The sequence below is a fragment of the Sciurus carolinensis genome, chromosome 6 (genome assembly GCF_902686445.1).
Source record: "Sciurus carolinensis chromosome 6, mSciCar1.2, whole genome shotgun sequence".
NCBI lineage: Eukaryota > Metazoa > Chordata > Mammalia > Rodentia > Sciuridae > Sciurus > Sciurus carolinensis.
In genome coordinates this window covers 52,339,019-52,366,757 of record NC_062218.1, presented here as the reverse complement: position 1 = coordinate 52,366,757, position 27,739 = coordinate 52,339,019, and the positions used below count along the sequence as shown (strand labels likewise).

General features: G+C 35.7%; 1 protein-coding gene across 2 annotated transcripts in view; it reads right to left on the bottom strand.

Annotated features, from left to right (window-relative positions):
• Rnf180 (ring finger protein 180) overlaps nt 1-27,297 on the bottom strand; it is a 279,148-nt gene extending 251,851 nt beyond the window's left edge. Inside the window, exon 1 of one of the 2 annotated variants that reach the window (XM_047554697.1) lies at nt 27,136-27,297. In XM_047554697.1, the coding sequence (XP_047410653.1) occupies nt 27,136-27,222 (87 nt within the window). In that variant the 5' untranslated portion in view covers nt 27,223-27,297. Of the gene's footprint in view, nt 1-26,777; nt 26,903-27,135 lie in introns of those variants that run through there. The other variant, XM_047554698.1, reaches the window with a different exon arrangement.
• Nucleotides 27,298-27,739: the final 442 nt, after the last annotated feature.

Genomic DNA, 27,739 nt, shown 5'->3' with positions numbered 1-27,739 from the left:
TTTTTCATTTGTCTGTTGATTGCTCGTAGATCTTCTTCTGTGAAATGTCTGTTCATTTCCTTAGCCCATTTGTTGATTGGATTATTTATATTCTTGGTGTAGAGTTTTTTGAGTTCTTTATAGATTGTGGAAATTAGTGCTCTATCTGAAGTATGAGTGGCAAAGATTTTCTACCACTCTGTAGGCTCTCTCTTCACATTGCTGATAGTTTCCTTGGTGGAGAGAAAGCTTTTTAGTTTGAATCTATCCCAGTTGTTGTTTCTTGCTTTTATTTCTTGTGCTATGGGAGTCCTGTTAAGGAAGTCTGATCCTAAGCCGACATGTTGAAGATTTGGACCTACTTTTTCTTCTATAAGATGCAGGGTCTCTAGTCTGATTCCAAGGTCCTTAATCCATTTTGAGTTGAGTTTTGTGCAGGGTGAGAGATAGAGGTTTAGTTTCATTCTGCTGCATATGGATATCCAGTTTTCCCAGCACCATTTGTGGAAGAGGCTATCTTTTCTCCATTGCATATTTTTGGCACCTTTGTCTAGTATGAGAAAATTGCGTTTATTTGGGTTTGTGTCCATGTCCTCTATTCTGTACCATTCATTTACCTGTCTGTTTTGGTACCAATACCATGCCGTTTTTGTTACTATTGCTTTGTAGTGTAGGTGAAGTTCTGGTATTGCGATACCCCCTGCTTCACTCTTCCTGCTAAGGATTGCTTTAGCTATTCTGGGTTGCTAATTCTTCCAGGTGAATTTCACAATTGCTTGCTCCATTTCTGTGAAGTATGTCATTGGGATTTTAACTGGAATTGCACTGAATCTGTATAGCACTTTTGGTAGTATGGCCATTTTGACAATATTAGTTCTGCCTATCCAAGAACATGGGAGATCTTTCCATCCTCTAAGGTTTTTTAAATTTCTTTCTTTAGTGTTCTGTAGTTCTCATTGTAGAGATCTTTCACCTCTTTTATTAGATTGATTCCCAAGTATTTTATTTTTTTCAAGGCTATTGTGAATGGGGTAGTTTTTCTAACTTCTCTTTCTAAAGATTCATCACTTATGTATAAAAATGCATTAGATTTATGAGCATTGATCTTACATCCTGCTGCTTTACTGAATTCACTTATGAGTTCTAAAAGATTTCTGGTGGAATTTCCCGGTTCCTCTAAATATATAATCATGTCATCAGCAAATAGGGATAGTTTGAGTTCTTCTTTTCCTATTCGTATCCCTTTAATTTCTTTGGTTTGTCTAATTGCTCTGACTAGAGTTTTGAGGACAATGGTGAATAGAAGTGGTGGAAGAGGACATCCCTGGCTTGTTCCAGTTTTTAGGGGGAACGCTTTCAGTTTTTCACCATTTAGAATGATATTGGCCATGGGCTTGGCATAGATGGCCTTTACAATGTTAAGGAATGTTCCCACTATCCCTCTTTTCCTAGTGTTTTGAGCATGAAGGGGTGCTGTATTTTATCAAATGCTTTTTCTGCATCTATTGCAATAATCATGTGATTCCTGACTTTAAGTCTGTTGATATGGTGAATTACATCTATGGATTTCCAGATGCTGAACCAACCTAATTTTCATTTAAAATTCAAATTTTATCACTTGTAAAAGTACTATGAAATATCCATGTAGGAATACATATCATTTGTCAATCTTTCAAGTAAAAATGACTTACAACAGAAAGTTGCCACAGTAGTTCAGCTGTCAACTAAAACAACTGAACAGGGCTTTTCCTCAAGACTCATCAGCCTTTGGCATATTGTAGAGGTACTTTATATGTTCCTGCCATTAAAAAAAAAAAACAAAAAAACTAAAAGACATATATCGAAGAAGTAAGATTTAACAAAATCTATAATATTTGTTTCAATAAATGTTGTTTCAACAATTTCTTAACTGAATGTGTATAGCACTAAAGAATAAAATGATTAGTAGTGTAGTTAATTGCCACTCTCTTGATTTAACTAAGGGACCAGCAGCTTCTCCCATTACTGTTTTAATATTATTAGTAAAAATGTCACCACAGTGAAAAAGACAAATAATATCCTGGTATTACCAGAAGAATAGTCCTGATTTTTTAAAGTGTCTTGGAAACACCAGGATCCACAGACCACATTTTGAAAACAGTTACTTATTGCAAAAAAGTGTTCAACCTATGCAAGTCTATTGCTAAATAACATTCTTTAAAATATTTAAGGACAGATGATCCATCTGAAGAAACATATTTATAATAGACTAAGTTGAAATTTTTTATAACACTAAGCCATGGACTTACAATCTCCAAAAGAAGCTGCATTCCTTTGCCTACCTTTCACTCTTTGCAACTCTTGACAGTAAAATACCAGCATTTTGCATGGGTATAACTCCATACTCCTGGATCCTCAATCTTTGTTGTTTTTATTTTCATTCATGGACTTAAGATGAAGTGGACAAAATTATAATTTATTAAAATTAACCTAAAGTTAGAAAACATAAATAAAAAAACAATTTTTTTTTGGTACTGGGGATTGAACCCAGGGATGCTTTAAAACTGAGCTATATCCCTAGTCCTTTTGATTTTGAGATAAGGTCTCACTAAATTGCTGAGGCTGGCCTCAAATTTGTGATCTTCCTGCCTCAGCTTCCTCAATCACTGGGATTACAGGCATGCACCAATGCACCCAACTAAACCAAAACAATTTAAAAAACTAAAATACAATTCAAATAATTTCTTCAAACTCCTGCCCAAAATGGGAAGACATATGGGCACGAATGGTATAATGGAAAATTTTGCCAAGAATTAACACTCCTGAAATAATTTTATAAAGTGAATATGACTTTGACATAGCAAATACATAAAAACATATAACTTGACAAGCAAATATAAAACCAGACAAGGAGAATATAAAAAATTATAGACCTATTTATCAACATAGATGCTAAAATCTTAAATAATATATTAGCCATCAGACTCTATCAATGAATTAAAATAATATTGCATTTTGAACAAGAAAATTATATTCAGGAATTCAAAGATGATTCAAAAATGGAAAAGAAATCTATTTAATATATTCACACACTATAAAAACTCATGCTCATCCTTAAAGATGCAATGGTAATATTCTATGCTTAATCATGAGTAAAACACAAGAACATTTAAATACTCTAGAAAAGAAGGAAATGTTCTTAACCTGATAAAGAGGGAGTTTATCAAAAACTCTAGCAATTGTAATACTGAATGGTGAAACTCTGAAAGCATTCCATGAAAATCGGGAAGAAACAATGACGCTTAGTATTTCTGCCCTATTATCTAGTTGTGTCAGAACTCCTAGCTAATGTATGGAAGAAAAGTAAGTGAGAGGTATAAGGAGTAGAAAGGTTATTCAGTGGAAAACAAACTAACAGCCTGTTATAACATGACACCATTTTTCTTTCTTAGGCTGCTGATGTTTCCATCTTGTTATAAATCATGATGGTTAACAAGTCTGTTCCCCCATGCTGAGGCACTGGTGAGAAAATGGATAAACAATACTTACATAATACTGCGCGTGCACCTGCACAAACACACACACACCCTTTTGATGTAGAATTTATTTTTCCCTTACTACACAGAAGATAATTAATAACTATTTGATCACTATGATGATTTTTATTTCAATTATGTTATTTTCCTACATTAAAAATATGCATGGTATAAAATGCTTAAATTCAACTTTGGGGCTTACATTCAATACTTTCAGTATCACTAATCGGCCAAAAGACACCCACCCTTAATGTAATTTCCTACTAGATTATATGGTAAAAATAAAATCAAAGAGGGGCTGGAGAGATAGCTCAGTAGGCGGAGTGCTTGCCTTGCAAGCACAAGGCCCTGGGTTCGATCCCCAGCATGCCAAAAATAAATAAATAAATAAATAAAATAAAATCAAAGAAAACATTTTCCTATGTGGCTCTCCTTAGCTGAGGAAGAAATTGTCCTGCTCCTAGAAATCTGCCAGCAAACAATGTTAAATTAAAAAGTAAATATGATAAGATTCTGTGGTACTAGAAATACCCTAATTCTCAGTCACTGGAGTAGCTGGGATTACAGGTGTGTGCAACAGTACCCAGTTAGAAATACCCTAATTTCTAACATACTATTAGTTTTTTGTTCTGTGTTATGGTTATATGGGTGTGTTCACTGAAAATTCATTGTGCTATATATTTATGATCTGCTTATTTGTCTGTATACATAAATATATATATGTACACATACACACACACACACACATACATATATATATAGTTCAATATGAAAATTACGTCAGGTGCTGGGGTGTAACTCAGTGGTAGAATGCTTGCCTAGCATGGGAAAGGTCCTCTGTGGAGGAGGGGAAGGAGGAGGGGGAAAAAGAGAGGAAAGAGAAAGAAGAAAAGGTAAAAGCACAAAAATAAAGAAAATTTTACTTTAAAATATATTTTTTTCTTTTTTGGTACTGGGATTGAACCCAGGGGTGCTGATCTACTGAGACACATCCCCAACCCTTTTTGAATACTTTATTTAGAGACAAGGTTTTGCTAAATTGCTTAGGGCCTTGCTAAGTTGCAGAGGCTGGCTTTGAACTCTTGATCTTCCTGCCTTAGCCTCTCCAGAGACTGGGATTACAGGCATGGGCCACCATACGTGACTTAAAAGTTTGTAGTAACTTTAAAGTAGGTCACTCCTCCTCTCCCTCTTCCCCTTCCAATAATGCAGTCTCATGCTTGCCTTTGTGATCAGTGGATAAAGAATTCAATATGGACAAATATCTGTGATGACAACTCGACCGTATAAAATATCTGTGTTTTATCATAGGTGGAAGTTAAGTACTTCTGATGGGAAATGGAATACCTATGTATTTTCCTATCCCTGCCCATATGAAGATTACTTACCTATCATCAAGAAAAGAGCTGGAGAATGAGGACATATGTAAACGTGTCCAGGCTGCTCTTGTTATAAAAGTGATGCAGTATATGACAGAGATTAGTTTATACAGATGAATAATCCCCAGTCCATTTCACCCCGAGAGAATTGGTTAAATGCAAAAGAAGACTTGAATCCTGAACAATTGGCAATGGACCAAGATAAGATACTTTTTTCGAGGAATCTCCACACTGTTTTTCATAATGGTTGCCCATTCCACATTACCACCAACAGCATAGAAATGTTCTTATTTCTCCATACTCTTAATGTTACTCATCATTTTTTGTTTGTTTTTCCTAACAGGTATGAGGTTATCCCCATTATGGTTTTAATCTGCATTTCCTTGATGATGAGGGATGTCAAGAACCTTTCATACCCGATGGCTATTTGTATATCTTCTTTGGAAAAATGTCTATTCAAGACACATACCCATTTTTTAATAAGCCTGGATTTTTTTCCTAACCAGAAATTCAGTCAGATATATATAGTCAACTGATCTCAATGAAAGTGTCAAGAACATACAACAGGGAAAGGACTGCCTCTTCAATAAATGGTGCTGGAAAAAATTGGATACCAATATGCAAAAGAATGAAATTGGACCCCTATCTTACACCACATACAAAAATCAACTTGAAATGGATAAAACATTTAAATATAAGACCTGAATCTATAAAACTCAGAAGAAAACTGGAAAAGTTCCTTCTGAACATTAATTTTGGCAAGGAATTTTTGGATTCAACACTAAACTCCCAAGTAAAAACAAACAAAAATAGACATGCCAGAATACATTAAATTAAAAAGTTCTGCACAGCAAACAATCCTTAGAGTAATATTTTAAAAATTACATAATGGGAAAAAATATTTACAAACCATCTATATGAAAAAAGAGTTAGTAAAAATATAGAACAATTTCCTAAAACTCAATTTGAATAAAAAAACCAATTAGAACCTGACATATTTTAAATGAAGATAACAGAAGACATTTTTGTATTTTACACATAAAATTTGTGAAGTATCAAATGGATGAAACTGGAGAATATCATGCTAAGTGAGATAAACCAATCTCAAAAACCCAAAGGATGAATGATCTCGCTGATAAGCGGATGATGACACATAATAGGGGGTGTGAGGGGTTAATGTTAGGGTTAGGTTTAGGGTTAGGGTTAAGGAGGGTGGCAAGGAAGGACTGTATAGAGGGAAAAGAGGGGTGGGGGGTGGGGGAAGGGAAAAAATAACAGAATGAATCAAACAACATTACCCTATGTAAATTTATGATTACACAAATGGTATGCCTTTACTCCATGTACAGAGAAACAAACAAACAAAAAAAAAAAGAATGAACATAGGGGAGGATCTTGGGAATGAAACTGACCAAATTATGTTATGTGCATGTACAAATGTATTACAATGTATCCCACGATCATGTGTAAATATAATGCATCAAAATTTTTTTTAAAAGTGAATATAAAAAATTTAACAGTGGCAGTTCTTTGTGGAGCAAATGATATGAATTTCTGCATTTCTTTTAAAACAAGAAATAGAAAGGGACCGCATATTTTTTTGCTTTATTGTGGTTTAAGCTCTGGTAAAAAAAAAAAGTGGAGTCATGGATGATTTCTTTCACAGGATTATATAATAAAAAAATTCTAGAGTGGGAAAGAATGAGTAAAACTAGTCATTAAAAGTATGTCATTGGTTAGTGGCAAAATGATATCTATAAAATGGTTTAGAATTTTATTCAGGGTTTATTTCCACATGTAACTCAACTAAAAAATGGTCTAAAGTAAGTAAAGTAAGTTTAACAGATATAAAATTATCTTTAAGAGTGTCAAATAAAGAACATGTACACAGTCAAAAAAAAAAAAAAACTTGTGAAGTATTATAAATGTTCTTGTAAAATAGTAAAGAAAGAAATTCCAAATTAGTCCCTCCTAGTATTGCATTACTTTTTTTTATTAACATCTAATTTGTAGAAGAAGGGAGAATGTTTAATCAATGAAACTATACTGTACAACACTGTAATGATGGATACATGACATTGTACATTTGTCAAAGCCCAAAGAACTTTTACAACACAAAGTAAATCCTAATGTAAAATATGAACTTTAGTTCATAATAATGACTCAATAATCATTCATCAAATATAACAAGGGTATCACACTAATACAAAATGTTAATAACAGAAATTCTACAGGGGATGAGGGAGAGTTCTGTACTTTCTGTACAGAGTAAAAATGGGAGATTTTTATGCTCAATTTTTCTGTTATCCTGAAACTTCTAAAAATAGTCTTAGAAACTTAGAAATCTAATTATTTAATTGTGTAATGACTGCATCATATGCTCAAAGTTATTACTATTATTAACAAAAAAGGGAAGTTACTTTTATTTTGGATACTTAAATAATTCAAAATAGCTTCCTTTGAAATTCTGATATCAACATTGGTTTTCTAAATGTAAGAAATTTTCTATCTTGCCAAGTATAGTATCTGTACTAGTCTGGCTGGGCTGCAATATTAATGGAACACCACAAACTAGGTGGTTTAAACATTAGAGATATATTTTTTTTTCTCACAGTTCTGAAGGCTGAAAGTCCAAAACCAAAATGTCAGCAAGGTTGCTTTCTGGTGAGGCCTCTCTTGTAGACAGTCACATTTCCACTGTTTCCTCACACAGTCTTTTTTTTCTCTCTGTGCATGTAAACTTCTAATGTTTCTTTTTCTTCTTATAACAGGAGTCCTATCATATTAAAACCTCTCCTTTTGACCCCATTTAACCTTAATTACCTCCTTAAGGGTCTATCTCCAAATACAGTCGCATCGAGAGTTAGGACTGCAACATATGAAAGAGGGAGGATAATCAATCACATTCTTTCCTCTGGTCTCTAAAATTCATGTCCTTTTCACATACAAAAACATTCACCACATCCCAATAGCCCCGTAAGTCTTAACCTATGCCAGCATCAACTCCAAGCCCAAAGTCTCATCTAAATATCTAAATTAGGTATGAGTGAGACTTGCGGTATGATTAATTCTGAGGCAAAATTCCTCTCCAGCTATGAAACTCTGAAAAACATACTAGTCAAGTGCTTCTAAAATACAATAGTTATACATGCATTATATAGCCTATTACAAAAAGGAAAGAAGGAAGGAAGGAAGGAATCAAAAAGAATAAAGGGGTGACACATCTTAGGCAAGTCCAAAACCCAGCAAGGAAAATTTCATAAGATCTTAAGGCTCAATGATGCTCTGCCCTATGAGCCCATTGTGACAACAGCCTTGCATCTGCACACACTAGGATGGCAGCCCAGATTTCTTAGCTCCAGGCAGTTGCTTTGTGGTATGGTCACAGATAGATGCAAACTGGTCTCCTGAAAATGAGGAGGTGGACCCACACTCTGAAACTAAGGAGACAGCCCTCTGAGCCTGTGGAAGCAGTGGTAGTTCTGCCAATCTCTGAATCATCCTCAGGATTGTTCTTTCCTTTTCTTGAAGGATATGACATGTTTGCAGCCAGATAGGTCTATTGTCCTATTCTGTAGAACCTCAGAAGTCTGAAAGCCTTTCTTTATTTTGTTTCATGTGTCCTCTTTAATCCAAACTGATTAGTAGCTCTGTTAGTATAATACTGAAGCCAGAATTAAGGACAGGAAGTTAGTGTAGAAATAGGGAATCGGGTCAATTCGAGGAAATGGAGGCCATAAAGTCATCTGCCTCTGGAAGTTGGAGACTGCCCCTGGAAGAATGGAATGTCAAGGATCTCCAGAGCCCATTGATTACCAAAATTACCTGCCTTTATCAAGGACTGCAAACAAGGGGCTGCTAATTAATGCCCCCTGGGCCCTTGCCTGCCTGAATCACCTGGGCCCTCCCCCTGCCCATGGCTTCTCACTTAATGCAAAACCAGGCCTAGTCACAGTAGGCTGGAAGGAGAGATAAGGGGGAGAGAACTGGAGAACAAAAGAGACTTTAACCTATTAAAGATGTAGGGTGCGATCACTTCTGGGGACTTTTAGAACATCAGCCATGGCCCCCTTCTTCCTGCCGGGAGAAATCTGTATTATTACCTTTAAATAAAACCTGCTTAATATGCTTGCCTTGGCATGCTTCTCTAGTGTTCAATCTTCAACATTAGAAGGAGCAGAACTCGTTACCGGTAAACGGCGGTATCAATATCATCTCTATTCCTGGTTTCTGCTGATAAGGCTGATTAAACTATGTGTCATCTCTTCTTGGAGGGATTGCCCAACCACACACTGTGTTCTTTACAGAACAAGTTTTCCAATATTTTACAGAGAATTTTCTAAATCCTAATTTTGGATTATTTTCTGCTTAATTCCTTCTTCAATTCATCTTCATCTTCTCACATTTCACCATGCACAGTGAGAGAAATCATGTCATAACTTCAACACTTTGCTTAGAAATGTTTGCTAAAGCTGGGACTAGGGGCATACACCTATAATTCCAGCAACTCAGGAGGCCAAAGCAGGATCACAAGTTTGATTCCAGCCTGGGAAACATAAGAGACTCCATCTCAAATAAAAAATAAAAAAGGCTGGGGATGTAGCTCAGTGGTAGAGTACCCCTGGGTTCAATCTGTACCACATACACAAACAAACAAAAACAAACAAAAAGAACCTGCTAACAATCCAATGTCATTACTCACAAGTTCTACCTTACACAAAACACTAGAACACCATTCTGCCAAATATTTTGGCAGTTTATAACAAGTACTGTCTTTTTTCCAAATTTCCAAAGCACATTCTTCATTTCATCTGAAGACTTGACTAGAATCACTTTTAACATCCTTATTTCTACCAAAACATTCCCTCAAAGCAATCTAAATTTTTTCTTAACAAACATGTCAAAATTCTTCCAGCCTCCACACTTCAGTTAATTCTAAAGACATTTCCACATTTTTATGTACCTCGTTACAGTAGAATCCCAGTTCACAGTACCAAAATCTGTTTTATTGTGCTCAGGCTGCAATAACCCAAAACCACAGACTGAGATGATTATTAAAAAAAAAAAAAAAAAAAAAAATTCTCACAGTCTGAAGTATGAAAGTTCAAGATCAAGCTACTGACAGGATTTATTTCTGATGAGGTATCTCTTCCTGCCCTGGAATTGGCTGCCTTCTTGTTGAGTGAGACCACACATGGCTTTTCCTTGTACATCTGTACTTCTGGCATATTATCATCTTATTATTATGATGCTAGTCCTGCTGGATAATAGTCCACTTTTAAAAACTCAATTTAACTTTAATTATCCCTTTAAAGGCTTAATCTTCAAATACAATAACATTGGGCATTAGGACTTTAACATACAGATTTGGGGGTGTGTGTGTGTGTGTGCGCGCGCACAATTCAATCCATAATGGTACATGCAGAACCCACACAAGTTCTCTCAATTATGATATTATTAGAGTTTTGTTGTTGTTGTGTGTCTTTTCTGTTAAACTTAGTGTTAAAAATAAAGTCAGGTCAGAAAAGATAAAAATATTAAATTTGGAATTTCTCAAAAGGTAAAAGTCACCTGTGAAAAATGACCAAAAAAAAAAAAAAAAATCAAAACATGAAATGACCAAAGAATTTGGAATTCCCTCATCACTTATCAGTATATTTCTTTAAAATTGGGATAAGATAAAAAGCCAAGTGAGATGAAAGTAGTAAATGTATGAAAAAAGCAATGCATATCTTATGGAAAATAAAATGCTTAAATGATTTGGTCAATTCAGACCATCTCAGAGCAATGTTATTTCTAAATTTTGGTCTTTTTCTTTTTCTTTTTCAGTGCAGGGGATTAAACCCGGGGTCTCACATGTGCCAGGCAAGCACTCCACCACTGAGTTACATTCCCCACTACCTTTTTTATTTTTGAGACAATGTCTCACTAAGTTCCTCAAGCTGGCTTTGAATTTGTGATCCTCCTGCCTCACCCTCTTGAGTCATTATGCACACCACTGTGTCCAGCTTCATTCTTTTTTCTTTTAGACTGCCCATACCATCTTAAATTAAAAATGTGTATCTACTTTTTTTTTTACTTATAAGCACCATTATATATTGTAGGCATTAGACTGTGGCATATTCAGTCACCTAGAGATTGTATTACTGGAAGTGCTTCAGTAAGTTGTCTCCAAGAAATATCCTTTTGTAAATATCGGCAAATAGCATTTTCTTAATGTAAGAGAAATCTTATTATTATATAGTACACAGGAACCTCTGAAGTAATCCATAACTGCTTTGTAGAAGTGGACTTAGGAACCAGTGACAGTTCACATGGACATAAGATCATACATAACTGCTGGGAATGAGCTGCACAGACATTGATTATTTTGCAAAACTGACAATATGTCAGTATTCCTTGCTAACATTGAATCCTCCTGATATCTACCGTGAGCACAGAAGAACTGAAATAAAAAGCACCCAAATCCAAGCAAGTACTAACAACTTTGCAATCAGGGTTCTGTGAAGCAGATACAAATGACTGAGTTTTAAAAATGACAATCTCGTAGATTTGTTTTTGAATTATTTAATAATGCATCAAGACAAAAAAAGTAATCCTATGTTAAGTAGAAATGAAAATAGATTTTTAGAGTTAAAACTAGATTCCTGTGGAATTTACGTGCCTTCCTAAGTTCAATAGATATTTCTAGTACATGTATTATTTAGTGAAAGTTAGCTTGTAATCCAGGGTTCCTTTTATATTAGCTTTCAGTCTTTGTCAAGGATATAAGATACTTTATCTGTACAAATAGGAGATTGTATCAGGTTATTTCCAAAATTTCAGTTCTATAATACTAGTCTTAGCAGCAGCCATAAGTAAAATCACATTGGAAGTCTCTAATTTACTAACCCTAAAAATAAGTTATGAATTACAAAGACCTCAACCTTCAATAATAGTTGCTGTTATATAGTTCTGAGTTTGAAAATGATAAAGTCTACTTCGATGTTTAAATAGGTTCACATACTTTGGTGTTCACATTCATAATCATTGTTCTTTAAAGTACCCAATTTTTGTGGATTAAAACAATTTCAATATCAGAACTACTTTATCCCCATCTAGATACCTCTCACCGTTCTTACTTCTATGTCTACCTTCCCTGGTATTGATGGGTTCTTAGGCATTATGCAACTGATACCCAGAAAAGAAAAATTAATAAATGACTCTGACATTGTAGTAATCATCAGATACTTAAGTTACTGAGGTTGGGTATGAACTTACAATCCTCCCTCAGACTCCTGAGCCCCTGGAATGAGTACCACTTCTTAAATTGACTACTTCTCTCCCTCTCTTTCCCCCACACACCTCAAACACATTTTAACTGCTACCATCCTTGGTAAAAGAAGGAATAAATTTTAAAGATCAGAGAAACCAACAACTCACTTCTCACATGCTACTTTTTACATGGAAAATAAAAGGTAGAAATCACATAATAAAATATACTGAACTATACCTTTCAAAAAGTATGTGTATTTGTATTTATATACAACTCATAAATCACATCATATGATGATTCTACATGTTTTTGTTCCAAGGAATAGGTCTAGTCATTTTTGAAAATTCTTTTTTTTTTTTTTTTTTTTTAATTAAATAGGATCTTGCCATGTTGCCTAAATTGGTCTCAAACAATACTCCCACTTCAGCCTCCAAAGTAGTTGAGACAACAGGAATGCATCCACCATGCCTTGCTATTTTTGGAAATTCTTAATCATCTAGGACATATCTAAATATCACTTTAATAAAGATGACAATAATATATCTGATTAGACCAAACAGATAAGACTAGAGAATAAGGAAAATCAAATCAGGTGATTTTTTTTCCAGTTAATTTTTTAAAAATGTTTTTAGTTAAAGATGGACACAATGACTTTATTTTATTTCATTTTTATATGATGCTAAGGATTGAACCCAGTGCCTCACATGTGCTAGGCAAGAGCTCTACCACTGAGCCACAACCCCACCTTTCCAGTTTAGTTTAAATTGTGTTTTAAGTTTACAAATATTGATTCAGCCAGTAAATTTTCTAAGCAACTACTATTTTGTCAGTGAATGCAAAGAATAATATAGATATGTATTATGAAAGCACATAAGTGGATAAGGAAGGTTCTAAGACAAGTTGGGTGGAAGAGAGTAGAAGAAAACTGTCAGGGCAATCAAATGGAAACATCTAAGAGAAGACTTGAGCCTGGGGCCAAAAGAAGCCTTTTTTTCCACAACTACTTCTCAAGTTGACTGCTTTAAAGGGAACATAAAGGCTAAAACATATTTAAGTGAAATTTGTTTAAGTAAATATTATTAATATTATTGAAGTGAAATAATACAATAGGAAACACGATTTTAAACAAAGGCTAATAAGTACTGTCTTACTTTTATTACATGGATATATTGTTTTTGATGTGTCAAAAGAAGATGCAGAATCAGAAAAGATGCAGATCAGATAATAGCAGAAATAAGCACAATGACTTGGCTTCAAAATGTTTTTTTCTTCAGGGCAAAGGAATAATTACACAGAGTGATTCTTTCTGAATATAGAGCAGTTATGCTAGGTTATGGCAAAAAGATTTTTGGCTCCCAAAATATTGCTAAATAATAGAGACAAAAAAGAGACAGGTATCTCCCAATACAAAAAGCAATGACTATGAAACAAGAGACTTGGTCCAGTTTACTCATTTATCCTACCAACTTCCCCAAAAGCGGTTTTAAAGCTACTAGCACTTTTACTGTTTGTTCTGTTTTTCCTCAATGGTCTTTACCTTTGAGTTCATCTGTTATCTAAGCTTCCTTTAGTACTCATGTCACTGAGCCACTATGTACCAAACCAATGTATATCTATTTCTTCCTCTACTTGTATACTCCCAGAAAAGGGAGTATCTCGAGTCTTTATGATCCCTTGCAATACCACAGGATGCCTTGTATGTGACTATACATGTTGCTGAATTGAATTAGAGGTAACTAGAGCTACCATTCTTTCTTTGGGCACTGAAAGGAATCTCAAGCATATCAGGTATAAACCACTTTCTCCATTTCATTTAAATTCAACTACGAGTCAAATGGAAGTACATCAAGCTGAATTACATAAGGAAAAGGTCCAATTCAGAGACTAAATTATGATTTATATTGTCATATAATTCTGGTGTAATCAAAATGCTTGTCCTAGTTACTGTGTGCTTTTAAAGATTCTGGCCCCTCCCTAGTCAACCCTTCACTTACTCATTATTACTTAATATTAGAAAGGAAAATGGAATATGGTAACACTTCCAAAATGGATTACTAGATTTTTTAAAATAAAATGCTGAATAAAATGGTAATGAAAACTACTAACTATTTCATCAGACACACTCCACTACAATGGAAAATCATTGCTGCAGAAAAACAACCAAGACAAGACTTTGAACAGGGTGATAGTAGTGAAGGTGGTAAATATCAGTCAAATTCTGGATATATATAAAAGGTATATCAAACAGGATTTCTAGATCAAGGGGATGTGGAATATAAAAGAAGTCAAAGAGGGCACAATTTTTTTTTTTTTTTTTTTTTTTTAATCATGAACCAACTGAAAGGATGGAATGGCCATTGACTGATACAGAGAAAGCTGTGGGTAGAACAGAAGGGGCAGATCAAGAGTTTAGTTTTTAGATGTATTAAAGTTTGAAATGTCTGATCGGGGGATTTAAATATGGGATAGCTTGCTAACGTCATGCAAATGGATCCAATTTATAAAGTTGTAAGTACAGAGAGAGAAGTTCACATAAATTTTCTAAGGATATAAATTTCCTCTCAGTTGTGTCCATCATCACACTCAATCATTTCCTCATGGACTTTGTAATTTTGGATATGAACTCATCTGTACCATAAGTGTAGTATGAGACTTTTTTTTTTTTTTTGAGGACAAGTACTTCCTTGTCAGTTCTTTCAAAAAGGTAAAATATAGGAGAATTTCTGTTACAAAATTTCTATTATATATATTATAAACAATAAGCAAATATGAGACTTCAAAAATTCTAGGTCAGAAATTGTGGGTCTAGTCATCAAGGTTTTACTTTATGAAAATTTGAAGCATTTTATTCCCTACACTGAAAGTACAAACCTTGAAAATATAAAATAGATCATATTTTTCCCCTGCTCCCTTTAGGAGCTTACTGTCCTCTGCTGACTAGGCAGTTGCCCATGATCTGCCCTAATCTATTCTACAGTTCAACAATCCAGACTTCTTTCACTTCCTTCATCCCACCAGCTGCTACCTCCTGCCTGGATCTCTGGAAAGCTTGTCTCTAGCCTCTAGGGAGTACTGCTATATCCTGTGGGTCTCAGTTTAGATGCCCCTTTCCAGTGGTGGTATGTGGGGGGAGGGGGGGACGCGGTGTCTTCCTTAACCTGGGTAACCTTAACCTCTTATTTCCTTCCAGAGGTTTTTTTTAGTTTTCTTTCAGAACATTCATCACACTATTCATTACTTCTTTCACGTCTGCTTTTTTTTGCTGAATTGCAAACTCCTTAACAATTTTATCCTTGATAATCTCGAATCCACAGGAGATTGGTTCCAGGGCCTCCAGCAGGCACCAAAATACTCAGATGTTCAAGTCCCTTACATAACATATCATCATATTTGCATATAATATACACACATCCTCCTATATTTTTTAATCTGTAGTTTACTTATAATACTGCAACAATGTAAATCCTATATAAATAGTCATCATACTATAGTGTTCAGGGAATAATGACAAGAAAAAAGTTTGGATATGTTCAGTAGAGACACAATTTTTTTCTCCAATACTTGTAAAGCAAGGTTGATTGTGGGAACAGAACGCACAGATGCAGAAGACTGATGGTACTATAGTGCTAGTATAGTGCTGGACACTTATCAGCAGAGTGAATGGGTGAATAAGCAAGGCAAAGGAAAAAAAAAAAAGGCATTCTATCCTTACCTGCTTAAAATCAGGGCACAATTTATTGGCATCACCAAGATATTTGTTTGAATAAACACCACCAAATGATGTTTTTCTCATTAGTCTCATAAGCTATCAGAGACTGACTTTTCAGAGATACCATTACAAAACAGAGTCTGGGTTTCATGACATCAAATGTTTTGATGACTAGATGTTACTGGATGTATTAAAATTATTTATAATTCTTCTTATTAAACTATCCATGAAAAAATACAAACTTTCTCCCTTTTTAACTAGCAGTGAACCAGAAATTAGTATACCTTCCATATTTTTAAAGTAAAATCTCCACATATAAACATGAAGCCAAGAGGTTGATATTATTTAAACGAACTACTATTTTTGAGTATAGTACTTATTAGTTAGCATTAGCTTCTTTAATCATCAGGACATTCCTATGAGGTAGAGATTGCTAACTCCATTTTATAAATGAAAAAACTGAAGCTTACAAAGATTAAGGAACTTCTTGAATTATCCCCAACATTTTTTGAGGAGAATGTTATTACATTCTGGAGTCTTGAGATTTCCAAGAATGAGAGGGGTGAGGTGGGTTGAAGTTCTGACAGAGTTCTAAGTTGGCATGGGGGAAGCACTGTTTCTTAAGTCACTCAATGGAATAGAGGAGGCGACCAACATCATTGTCTGTTCTCCCTACCTGCTGGTATTCTAGCTGGCCACAATAAGAAAAGCAGAATATGGAAGCAGCAAATAGTTCCAAGGAGAAACTTCATGATCTATATTCAGCCTTGATCAGCTTTCATATAATAGCAGATGTACTCTCCTTTAGCCATTCTAAAAATAAAAGTGTCCAATAAATTCAGAGTTCACAAAACTGCATACATTGCTATCTTATCATATGAATACTGGTGGCCTTTTTCACTTTTAACCTTTGTTTTGCTTTTCTGTACTTTCCCTCTTTTCTTTTGAAATCCATATCAAGACATATATAATATTCTATCATTTTTTCTTTGTTTTTATAAATTTCTCACTGTTTGCCAGAAACTGCCTCTGCAAATAGCTACTCTAAAGAGTCCTTTAGCATAGATCTCCCTGAAAGTCAGTGAATACCATTAGATGGTTACTGAAAGATAAAAATTTGGCTTACATATAAAACATTTCATCTGTACTGGTTGTTTCTTCTGTCTTCTCATTAAGTGAAGCCCTCAGAGATCACTGAAGTATGTAGGGCTCAACTTGCCTTCTTTAAATGTTTCCAGACATTAAAATTTTCTACATTGTGAACAGTTAGTCATGACGCTATAAATCTAACACCCAAAGTTTTACAATAAAACTTTCTAAGGTGATTGGAGAAGATCCCCTCATAAAAATTATTCTGTGAAATTTCTTTAAAGTCACTTTTTTGAAAATCACATTCTTTAACAAAGAAGCAATTGTACTTCCCTCACATAAAATCTTATAAGGAACCCCAAAATGTCCACCAGAAAAAAAGCAATGGAGTGGTTAAATACTCCACTATTTGCAGAAACTCTGAAGCAGACATGAATTATTCATGAAACTACTACCAATCAGGTTATGAAATTAATGTAATATTATAATTCCTTTCAATAATAAATCTTCCTTTGTTCTACAGCATTACAGAAGTTTCATTTGACATTACCTTACTTCTTTTTCTTCCTATACAAGTTTAATCACAGGGAGATCTACCCAGAATTGCTGCTGGACAGGATGAGGAAATTACCCATGTCACTTTTCTATCCACCTGCTTAGAACTATGATGTCAAAACTTGCTTATATAGAGAGGCTTTAGTCCACTTCCCCTAACAGGTCATCATGACCTGATTTTTCCCTCTCTTCTCTATTCTTCAGAGGGGCATCTTGTACTTCATTTATTGCCTACCTGTTTCCCTGAGAGAGAAACTGATATAACACATGATAAAAAGCTAATTGTAATTGTTCGTGTATCATCACTCAGGTCTCCAGATGGTCTGTAGTACATACCACAAATGCCCCTACTGCTAGTGGCATCCTGGAATTTTCTGGACTCACAGGAAGTAAAAGATAATCCACCAGTTCCTGCCTTACAGAGTAGTTATCTGAGAGGTAGAAAGGAATGTCTGTCCAATTTGCTGGTTGGTAGAGGTCCTATGCATGAGGGAACTGACTACAGTGACCGAATTAAGCCTCTTAGCCAATATTTATCAAGCAGTCTGCATTACAAGGAAAGGATGGGCTATGCAGATGCACTGATACAGAGAAATTCCTTTCAACCTAGGGCCATCTGCTTCTCAATTAAGATCATTTCCTTCTGAATATATAAATTCAAAAATGAAGATAAATGAATATGTAATGTATATCTACATATGTGTGTATATATATGCATATATTTGTGTATATCTATTCAGAAGATACATATATCTTCTAAGACACAATTACATAAATATATATTTTATATGTAAGTATATATATTTATATATAAATATTTTTATATTACTCATAAAACACATTTTACAAATATAATGATGAGTTTTCATTTTATTCTACATCTGTATAAGAATTTAATGATAAATGAGAAAAGACTATACTGGAGGCTACTAGTTAAAAGCCAGGTTTGAACTGGGAGATTTTTTTTTTTTTTAATTGGTAACTGAGAGACATATATATTTTTAAAAATTAATAACTTTATGTATTCTCAAGAGAAAGTAGGTGGCATTTTTATTTCTTTACTTACTCATTTATGCTCTACTTTATCTAGAAAGAAGTTTTGAAAGGTAGAAAACTGCAAACCTAGGGAAGATCAAGGTTGTGACTGCATGCTGGGTCATAAAACTGTTTCAAAAAACAGAATGATTGATAAACTGAAATATTGATATTTTTAATTTCAGTATAAGAAGAGACAAAACTAAGAGATCACTCAAAAACTGGAAGAAACTATGAGCAAATGGTTAAGATGTGCAATTAATCCTACAACATAAATTGTTTTAATAGACAAATATCCAACAAGAAAATGAATAAAGGATATGAAAATGCAATGGCCAACAAACACATGAAAGGCACTGACCTTCTCCAGAAATCAAGAAAATGAAAATTAAAACAAGATAATACTTCACACTGAAAGGTTATAACTAAGTATGAGTATTTTATAAAACAGTTTGTATAGATTCGTTAAGAGAAGGGATTTGCGGTTCTACTTATAGGTGTATAGGAATATAAGGAAACAATATATCATATAGGAATGTTCATTTTAGCAACTTTGCAGTAATAGCAAAGAACTGGAAACAATGAAAGTGGGCATCAATATGTTTGATAGGTTATTTTTGTTCATCCATAAAATGTAATAAATATAGCAATAAAAATTAATAAAGTCATGAGTATCTATAAAATACCTGAAATTATTTTGAGCAAGTAAAAAAAGATGCAGAAACATACACCTAAAGTTTGAATACAGTATAGTAACAGTTATCAACATTTTAAAGTATGTGAAACAATGTCATATTTTGTTCAGTGATACATGCATATGTAGTAAAAATATAAAAACATGCATGGGAAGAATGGACCTGAGGGGACTTTCACTTGGTCTATTTCTCTTAAAAAGTCAGAATAAATTGTAAAATGTTAATGATTTTAAAGCTAAGCGGCAGATATGAGTATTTAGTATATCATGCTCTACATATATTTGAAATAGTTCATAATTTATTTTAAAAACTTAAAATTTATCCTATTGGAAATATAGAAACTATGTTGTATATCTTTTTGTGGCTTTGCAGAAGATAATCCAACGTTTTCCAACATTTGTTGTTTAACTAAGGCATTTGTTAATGTGAAAAATATAAAATATTTATTTTGCTTTCAAGAGTAATAAAGCAGGGGCTGGAGTGCTCATGGGTAGAGTACTTGCCTACCGTGTGGTGAGGCACTGGATTCCATCCTCAGTACCACAGAAATAAAAAATTAATAAATAAATAAAATAAAGACAAAAAAGAGTAATAAAGCAGCCTTAGATTTCCATTTAATTCTGAAATGCTAAAGAATAACAGATACAGTGAAGGTAAGGAGTTGCCACCAGAACACCTGGTTCAAAATAACTACCTGTGTAAGGAGTTTTCATTGTACATTGCAACACCTGAAAGTTTTTAAAAGAAAGTCCAGATGCTCAGGATTTATCCTAAACCTGCTTGAATTAGAATTCTGCACTGAGACAGCACACACCAAGACTATAAAAATGGCACAAAGAGAAAAGTGAGCAACTCCGACTGATTCAGACAAATCATGTAGTTGGAATACCAAAGGGATAGTTTTGTTAGTGTCCATGTGGCTCATTCTAAGTTCTATGTAGCCTACCAATGCACAGTACAAACGATAGGTGGAAAAAAAAAATCTCTGAGAAAACATTTAATAATACTGTACCAGCTACTGTCACAAAAAATGGGGATAGTAGTTGCAATTCATATGACAAGAATCAATCATAAAATAAAGTGTTCTTGGATGTTAGTAATGAAATTATGCTAGAGGAAAAAAACAGGCTTATCTTTTACAAAATAAAAACAGCACCAAAAAGTTTACATAACTATAATCAACACACATTCTGGATGATGTGATAACAGTGCTGGATATCATTTTTTTTCCTGGCTGAATATACTGTCCAGATCTTCTACCTTGCCCTAATTTCCAGGAGAGTGATTTTTGGAAGGCAATAATAGGGCTCCCTTGCTGTTATGGTTTGGATATGTGGTGTCCCTCCCCTATACCACTACCAAAGCTCCTGTTTTAATGGAGGAATGAATGAGAAGGTGAAATAATTGGATTGAGAAAGCTTTTACCTAATCAGTCCGTTTTAGTTTGAATGTACTGAATAGTAAGTCTAGGCAGGTGGGATGTAGCTGGAGGTCACTTGAGGTGGGTCACTTGGGGCATGTCCTGGAAAGGTGCATCTTCAGAGTACCTCCCGTCCCTGCTTCCTGGCTGCCATGTCCAGAGCAGCTTCCCTCCATCATGCCCTTTCTCCAGGAATGTGCTGCCTCATCATGGGTTTAGAGCAATGGACTTGCCAACCATAGGCTTCTGAACCATGAAAGAAAATAAACTTTTCCTCCTCTAAGTTATTTTTGTCAGGTATTTTGGTCACAGTCATGAAAAGTTGACTAACACATTTGCCTTCAGGTTCCAAATTCGATTTGCTAGTGGGAAACACCTGCAGTAAATCAGAAGAAAGCAAAACTGCCAGAACACAGGCCAGAATTCTAGGGAGGCAGTGTTCTACACAGAGCTACCTTTTCTGGGTTTCAATAAGGATCCCCATCTCTTGCCCCTTCAGGCCTCGAGATAAAATTGTTCCCATGATTTCTAGACTCAGGGGCTTCACCATCCACTGTTGGTTTATTTTCATCTATATAGACCTTTTTAAATTAAACTCATCTCAAGTACCTCACTTGAGCATGCCATCTATTTTTCTATCTGAACAGTCTGAAATAATTTAAGTATAAATTACACTTCATACATGATAATCTGAGTACCAAATTTCTTCTGTAGATCTAACTGTATAAGCTGATAAGTACAGCTGATATATCTCCTATTCTAGGTGCTGTATGTGATACAGGGAGGAAATATGGGGGGGCATGATTTGTGCTTTTTGTGGGGAAAATGTGTGTAGAGATCAAGTTCAAAATCAAAATAAATGAAATAATCAAGATCACATAAAGTAAATAACAAATAGAACTACTGGGTAAATTGAAAACAAGAAGTAGGGAGTTAGGGAAGGCTTTGTGGAGAATGGTACTTTCAGCAAGGTTGCAAAAGATAAAGAGGATTCAGATAACACTAGTCAGGTAGAGTAGAGAGGAAAGGGTATTTTGAGGAAGGAAAATAAACCAAAACACTTAGATGGTTGCTTGGTTAGCAGTAAGTATAATTCTTGACTTCAGCAGGGGAAGCCTTATTTCTGACTACAATTTCATGAGTTCTAAGTCCAAGAGGTTCAGCTATATAAACATTTAGTATACAACTTGTGTATATACCAGAAGACAAATGGTCTGGGAAACAACAGATTCTATCTCAAAACCAAAAATTTGAGCAGAATTTGGTTAAAAAGATATACTTTAGTTTTAATTTCAATGTCCATTGAAAGCACAGTCCCCAATTTACCCATATTATTGACCCAGATGTCTATATTATCCATTTAAAACTGTCTTAAATTGGTATCCATATATCAGTTTTGGCCCCTCAGATAATATTTTTCCCACAGGTTTCTGAATAGGCCATGCAACTCTCATTCAGAATTAGCATCATGTAATTTATGAAGAATGTTTTGAAGCTGCTTTTAACATCAGTGTTAATGGTCTATTAGTGAACTAATCAAGTAAAGGGATTATAGAACAGGAGGGTGGTTCTAATACTAAAAGAATATTCCCTAATATTTCTGCTTGTTACAGAGAAATTTTGTCAAGACCAAAAAACAAAAAAACAAAACAATAACAACAACAACAAAACAGCTCCAGTTTCCTCAGTTAGCTTTTTAAAGGGATTCAATCATTCATTTCTCAAAAATTTTCTAAAATCAAGAAAGTAAGTTACCTTGGTAATTAATATGGCTAATGTTTATAAAAGTAAGGATCCTTTTGATTAATATGATTCTATTTTTGTGTACTTTATTGCATACTTAGTCCAAAACAAAACATTTAAATGTAGGCAATTTTATGGGCTGTTGTGATGAGGGAAAATTTTGAGAACAATTTAAAAATGTAGTATTAAATTTCTAGATTGAGAAAAAAATTGACATTATATGTAAAACATATATCCACACCCCCTCTCTGGACCTTACTTCACCTCCAAACGTGGCAAAGAAGCATATTTGATGAATGGGATGAGATGGTGGGGGAGACTACCCAGGAGGCAAACCATTTATGTGACTAGAAAATATTTACCACCACACTTTCTCTTATTTCTGTTCTGTGGGAGAAGCATCATTTTCATTGTGATACTGAAGAGTGAAGAACTTTGGGGAAGTGATTATCACAAGTGTTCTCACTTCATGAAGAGATTAGTATTTTCTAAAAAGGCTAGAGGTAACTAGTTTAGGTTCTTCTATACCCTTCTATGTGAGGATACACTATTCATCTAGGAAGCAGAAACCAGGGCTCTCACTAGACATTAAACCTGCCAACACCTTTATCATGAACTTTCCAGTCTCTAGAACTAGAAATAATGGATTCTTATTCTTTATAAATTATTCAGTCTCAGGTATTTTGTTGTAGTACCAAAAATAGACAAAAACAATATATATGCAAAATATGTTAAGTTTTTTAGGTACAAAAATGAATAAAGAAAACTAATGTCTCTGGTAAGTGGTATTAAATACAATTTATAGGCACCACTGTTTTGGACTGAGTTCCTGAACAAGGCCTCAACAGATCAAACCAAAATGAAGTCAGTTAGGCTAAGTGCTACATAATCAAAAGAAAAATTTCTAGAAGTAGGTAAAACTCAAACAGATCAGTTTTGCCTGAAAACAGAGATGTATAGCAATAAATACAAAAGAGTCCCATCAACCTGAGCTGGCATGATAAGGAAGTCCCCTCTACCTTAACTCTTACAAGAAAAGTAAGGTGATTGACTTTTAAAAATTATTGTTTCCTTCTTCTCACCTTATAAAAACCTACTCTTCTGCCATCCCAGAGAAAAACTCATTCTGTTTTATAGAATGAGAGGTTGACTGATTCTAGAATCACTAATAAAAGTGAATTAAATCTTTAAACTATATTTATTGAATTTTGTCTTTTTACAATGGTGTGATCAGGAAAATTTGTTGCATACACAGCTTGTTAATAATTATGTTTTGAAATGACAATTCCATAAATTGATGAGGCCCCAGCTGTATTACACTCAAAACATATAATATAGAACCAAATTTTATGACTCAAAATTATTACAAAGATTTATACTTGCATTTATGTGAAGTTCAAACTTCTGTACAAACATACTACCAACCTAATACTGTACCAGTAAGATAGGTGATTTACTTAATGTATTCTATGTTACAAATATGTGAAATATCTAATTATTAAAAAATAAATGTGAGGCTAGGAATGGTGGTACATGCCTGTAATCCCAGTGACTTCAGAGGCTGAGACAGGGAATGGCAAGTTTAAGGCCAGCCTAGGAAAGTTAGCAAGACACTCAGCAACATAGCAATACCAGGTCACAAAAAAAAAAAAAAAAAAATTAGTTTTAATTTAAAAAATTTGGGGATGTAGTTCAGTGGTAAAGTATCCCTGGATTCAATATGACTAGTACAAAAAAAAAAAAAAAAAAAGGATAAAAAGTGATAAATGATAGATTAGAATACAAATTATTCGTTTCAAAATGTCTAACATGTCAAGTACACGTAGGCATAGAACTTCAGCATACAAGTAAATAGTGCCCTTTTCAGAGTAGTTCCATGGGAAATACATTTTAAAAATGTTATCATTATAAACTATTTTTAAACTGCCCTTTTGAAATTGCCTTCAGTTGTCATGATAATCTTTTAAATATCCTTAATAGCGGTAGAATTTTAAAGATAGAACTAAGTTTGGCAACCATGCAGAATCACTCTGCCAAGCTTAGCAAAAGCTTAGCTTGAAGTTATATAGTTCTTTAAAAAAAAAAAATACAAACAAGTGCTTATAAAAGTAATTATAATGTTTTCAAGTTGCTTGTAAATTGATTTGGATTTTCAAAAGATTCAGAATAATTATGACTACTGGAGTAGGTGTTTAGCTTCCTATGGTAACTACTTGAAATGACTCTCTCTCTCTCTCTCTCTCCTAGTTATAGATAGACACAATACCATTATTTTATTTATTTATTTTATGTGGTGCTGAGGATCAAACCCAGCACCTCAAACGTGTAGGCAAAGGCACTATCAATGAGTCACAGCCCCAGTCCCCAGAATGACCATCTCTTTAAAAACATAAATGACATATTTAGGGAGGTAAAGCATGACTATATGGTCACACTTTGAAGACACAAAGCAGCTTTCTTCCATGGAGTTCAAACTATTTTCTAGACATTAATTCTTCACATATCCCTATGAAGGAAAAGATAGGTATCATTCATTTTTCAGATGGCCAAGTAGAGGTGATATAAGGGAAAAATAACTGTTTATTCCATGAGGCAACAACAAAGTCTAGGTACAAGGTCCCCTAAAATTTGTGGTAGGGTAGTTAGCAAAATTAAAGTGAAAAATTTTAGTTCTTTGATATAAAGGCATATATATGTACAAACTACTACTATTATTCAGGTAGGTGTGTCATAAAATAGTACAGAGGTCTATTAAAATGATTATTAATTCACTGCATACTTGCCTGGAAGAATTCCTGTTTGATGTATGAAAATTACTTATTAAAGAGACTGGGGTCTGTCTTCAAATACACTCATAAGTGTAACTGTATTTTACAAAAAAAAAAAAAAAAAAAAAACTTTTAATTTTAGAATAAGACTCTTCACCATGAAAAGCTAAATACATAAAAGTGTCAGAGTGGAAGAAAAATGGGACTATAAAAGATCCATTGGCAAAACAATTTAAGTGCAAACCCTAGGGAAACTGGTAAATTGCTAATATCTCTAGGGGAATAAAAAAGCACAACAGTGTAATATGCATGCAATTACTGTACAATTTAATTTTCACTAAAATAACTAAAATGACTATTCTCCTATATGTCCAATTCTTTATGAGAAAAGTGAACTTGCTTAATATTCAGAGATATTTAGCAGTTCATTTCTTCCATTCTACTTATTTATGAATATTTAGTATCTCCGCTGTGATCGCCATCAAGAATCTTTGGGCTTCCGGTGGCTCTACATTTATTCAGGAAATAAAAGATTTAACAAGAGAAAGAAAGGAGTTTTACTCCCTATTTCAACTCTAGTGATACTATTCAATAACTGAAAATGATTCTGATCTATTAAGTATCACTTTAGCGCTACTATGGCAGGAGTCTGAAAACATTCAACTCCATTTTTTTTAAATAAAAATTTTAATAAATAATGAGTAGACTTGAATAAAATGGGTACCTGACTGACACTTTTTGAGGGTTAAATTTTGCTTGAGGCTGAGAAAGCCACTGGACCAAGGACAACTCTCAGTCAGACAAGTGCTAATCACAGCTTCCTCCTTAGTTTTGATATAATCACTTTTCTACCTGGGTGCCCCAGCTGTCTGGTCTATAAAATGGGGTAATAAGTAACCTGCCTACACAATGCTCCTTTGAAGTTAACTAATAAATGCTCTCATGAATGCACTTAAAACTATTAGATGCTACAAAAATACTGAGTAGTATCTAGGAAAGAACACGGTTATATCCACGCGTTAGGCTAATTACGGCATTATCCCCCAAAGGGCCCCTCTGCCACCTCCGTCCCGATGCATGTCAGAGCTTCCTTAAGACTGCTGCCCAGCAGAAGTCTGTACACTCTGGACCCAAGGCTGCAACAAAAGCAGCTGAAACACCAATACTGAAATGGACCACACAAAAGAAAGTGGATCTGAGCAGAGGGCACCGGACCTGGAGGGCTGTATGCCGGCTCTCCCCAAGAGCTCTGACCTTAGGCAGGACGCTCCTCAGCTCGGACCTGAAGGGCGCTCCACACAGCCCGCGCTCACCACCCTACCCTCCGGGCCTCCTCACCACGCCCCCGGCACCCCGCCGCCAGGGCTCGGGTTTCAGACCCCATGTAATTCCAGCCTGCAGGCGGGGCGCGCCGGAGGCCGCCTCCGACGCCTCAGGTGTGAAAGTTAAACCGCGCCGCGCCACCTGAGGCCGGGGCGCGAGGCCGGTCCGGCCCCGACCCGTCCCAGCCCAGTCCCTCGGCGCGTCCTCACCTGGGCCAGCCTGGGGGCCCGAGCCGCCGGGCCGCGCCGAGGCCGAGACCCTCGGGAGGCGCTGCCGCCGCGCCCCGCCCCGCTCCCAGACACCGGCCCTTACCTGCGTCCGCTTCCCGGAGCCTCCGGCTCCGCGCCCCCCTCAGGCTCGCCCGCAGCCCGGCTTGACTCCCGGTGGCGGCCGCGGCAGCTCCGGCGGCGGCGATGCCGGTTCGGGGAGACGGGAAGCGACAGGAGCCAAACCCCGCGGAAAGCGCGCGGGCTGTGCAGGCAGCTCGACCCCGCGGCCTCGGACTCGGCGCCCCTGGGCCGCCTGCCCGGTTCACCCCACTTCTGCGGGTTCCCACCCAAGCCCTGCGTGGGCGGCGCCGGGCCCTGACTCTGCCTGGACCCACCAGAGGCGCGGGCCGCGCTGGGCCAAGCGGAACCGTGGGAAAGTTCCCCTTTCCTCACCGCCTTACCGGAGCAAGGAAAGTCTGCGCCGTCTCCTGTGTCTTCAGCCAGCCCTTACGGGAGTTCCGAGCTCCAGGCCCACCTGCTGGGTCCATTACCGGCTAAAATCAGCCGGCCTCCCAGCCACCCATCCCCATACCCAAGAATCCAAAAGTGGCACCACTATCTGGGTTTAGTCTTAGCTTCTGATATCACTACATACGTAGCTTACCTTCTTGTGCCTAAGGCTGCACCCAAGCATGACCGAGAATAATCACCGAAGATACCAGACTCCACTCCTGGCAAATTACAATTGTGAAGTGAGTTGGTGACTGGAGTCAAAAGTGCCTGTTCGAGGAGTGAGTGCCGCTTGGAGTAAATGTTGACTTGCCAGAGAGTCATAAAACTTGATGCAGAGCAATGAAAATAGATGATCAAAACACTATAAATGAGATTTAGAATATGAAAAAAAGTTTTATTATTTGGCTTGAGGAATGGGGAATAAAGCTACAAGAGAACCCCAAAGGATTACATAGCTTTCTTTCTCTGCTAGGTAAGAGAAATTTTCATTCGCCTGAGGTGGCTTAATTGGAGTCTTTCCCAAGACTGGGACTGTATGGGATGATCCCCCTA